Genomic DNA, 1,739 nt, shown 5'->3' on the forward strand with positions numbered 1-1,739 from the left:
ATTGATTCATGTTTACGATTTAGTGATTTACTTTTTTGTTTTGGTCATTTCGTTGGTAATTTAATTGTTAATCGAGATGTGTGATCGGAATACTTTGGACGTGAAGAATAAATAAAAACCGGAAGTGGGCACATTAAAGAGGGTGAGAGAGAGAGAGAAGAGGAAGAAGACAAAAGTGTTGACATAAATTTGAGAGACAAATTTAGGGACAAAGATGATGGTCAATATTTTTTGGTCTTTGTGAGTTCTAAACTTTTTTCTTCCGTCCACTGGAACTCTTTAAATTGACAATTTAATTCATTTAACTAAATCAATTAGAATTTGAAAATTATTTTCTAAAGTTTTCCATCATTTTCATCTTCATCACTATCATATTCGGCAAGGAAATTATCTTTGTCGTCTTTATCCTTCTTATGGGTTGACTCGAAGTTGACCTGACGATCGGTGATATTCTTGTAAATTGCCATCGATTGTGCTACTAAACTACCAACATTTCCAGTATCAGCGGGTAGAATTAAAGTATTGTTCTTTTTAGCTAATTCGGAAAATGCTTTGACATATTGTTCGGCGACGAGTAAAGAAGCAGCATTAGCACCTTTGTTTACGAGCGCTTTGCTTATCCTTTCTAACGCTAACCCTTTAGCCGAGGCAACAGCTTGAATGGCAGCCGCTTCTCCTTGAGCATTGTTGATCTGCTCAATTCGTTGAGCTTCTGATGCTAAAATTTTGGCTTGTTTTTCACCTTCAGCTACATTAATCTCTGCTTCTCGACGACCTTCCGATTCCAAAACAACAGCACGTTTCCTCCTCTCCGCTTCAACCTGCATTTGCATCGCCTCTTGAACTCTTTCCGGTAATTTAATATCACGAATCTCATAACGAAGGCATGTAATTCCCCAGGCAAGTCCAGCTTTGTTAATGGCCTCAACTATGGCAATATTTAAGGTTTCCCTTTCCTTGAAAACAGTGTCCAAAGTAATTTTACCAATTTCCGATCTCATTGTTGTCTGGGCAAGTTGGGTGATCGCAAATTCTGGATCCTCGACACCATAAGATGCTTTATATGGATCGATAACTCGTAAATAAAGGACACCATCAATAGCCAAAGTAACATTGTCCGATGTAACAGCTGATTGTTTAGGTATATCAATTGCAATTTCCTTTAAACTTTGAACATATTTAACCCTATCAATGACAGGGATTAAAAAATTTAAACCTGGTTCACAAATTTGATAAAATTTACCCATTCTCTCAACAACCCAGGCTTCCTGTTGAGGGACAAAGATGACAACAGTATTCATGGGTAAACTTGACCTGTATCGAGCTCCATGGTGAATTAACGGAAAAACTGACCGTAGACGAACCAAACTCCGAGGAATAGAAAACATCACGTCAATAACAATACAATAATAGAAGAGAGAAAAAAAAGATGACCAAGTAAAAGAATCCAATTAAAGAAGAACAGCCCAAAGAACAAAGAGATCACCGAATACTAGAGAACAGTTGACCAAAGGACAAGATAGAATAGAAAACAGTTTCAAAAATCAAACACAATTAATCAACAATTAAGATGAGAAACAAAAAGTTAATCAACTTTACATTAACGGTGAAAATCAAGAGTCACATGGAAACACAGCTGAGGGTTGCCAATGGTAACCGAGAATCCAATTAACCGGTAAGGTTGAAATTCACTTGAATTTAAAAGAATCACAATTTAATTTAATCTGTTATAAGAACCA

General features: G+C 36.3%; 1 protein-coding gene across 1 annotated transcript; it reads right to left on the minus strand.

Annotated features, from left to right (window-relative positions):
• Window positions 1–26: 26 nt before the first annotated feature.
• On the minus strand, window positions 27–1,630 carry LOC128387486 (stomatin-like protein 2, mitochondrial). The gene has a single exon (XM_053346696.1). It carries the CDS (start codon window positions 1,386–1,388, stop codon window positions 336–338), a length of 1,053 nt encoding a protein of 350 aa, XP_053202671.1. The 5' UTR covers window positions 1,389–1,630; the 3' UTR covers window positions 27–335.
• Window positions 1,631–1,739: the final 109 nt, after the last annotated feature.

Source organism: Panonychus citri, unplaced genomic scaffold, assembly GCF_014898815.1.
Source record: "Panonychus citri isolate SS breed McGregor unplaced genomic scaffold, ASM1489881v1 Contig00090, whole genome shotgun sequence".
In the NCBI taxonomy this organism is placed as follows: Eukaryota; Metazoa; Arthropoda; class Arachnida; order Trombidiformes; family Tetranychidae; genus Panonychus; species Panonychus citri.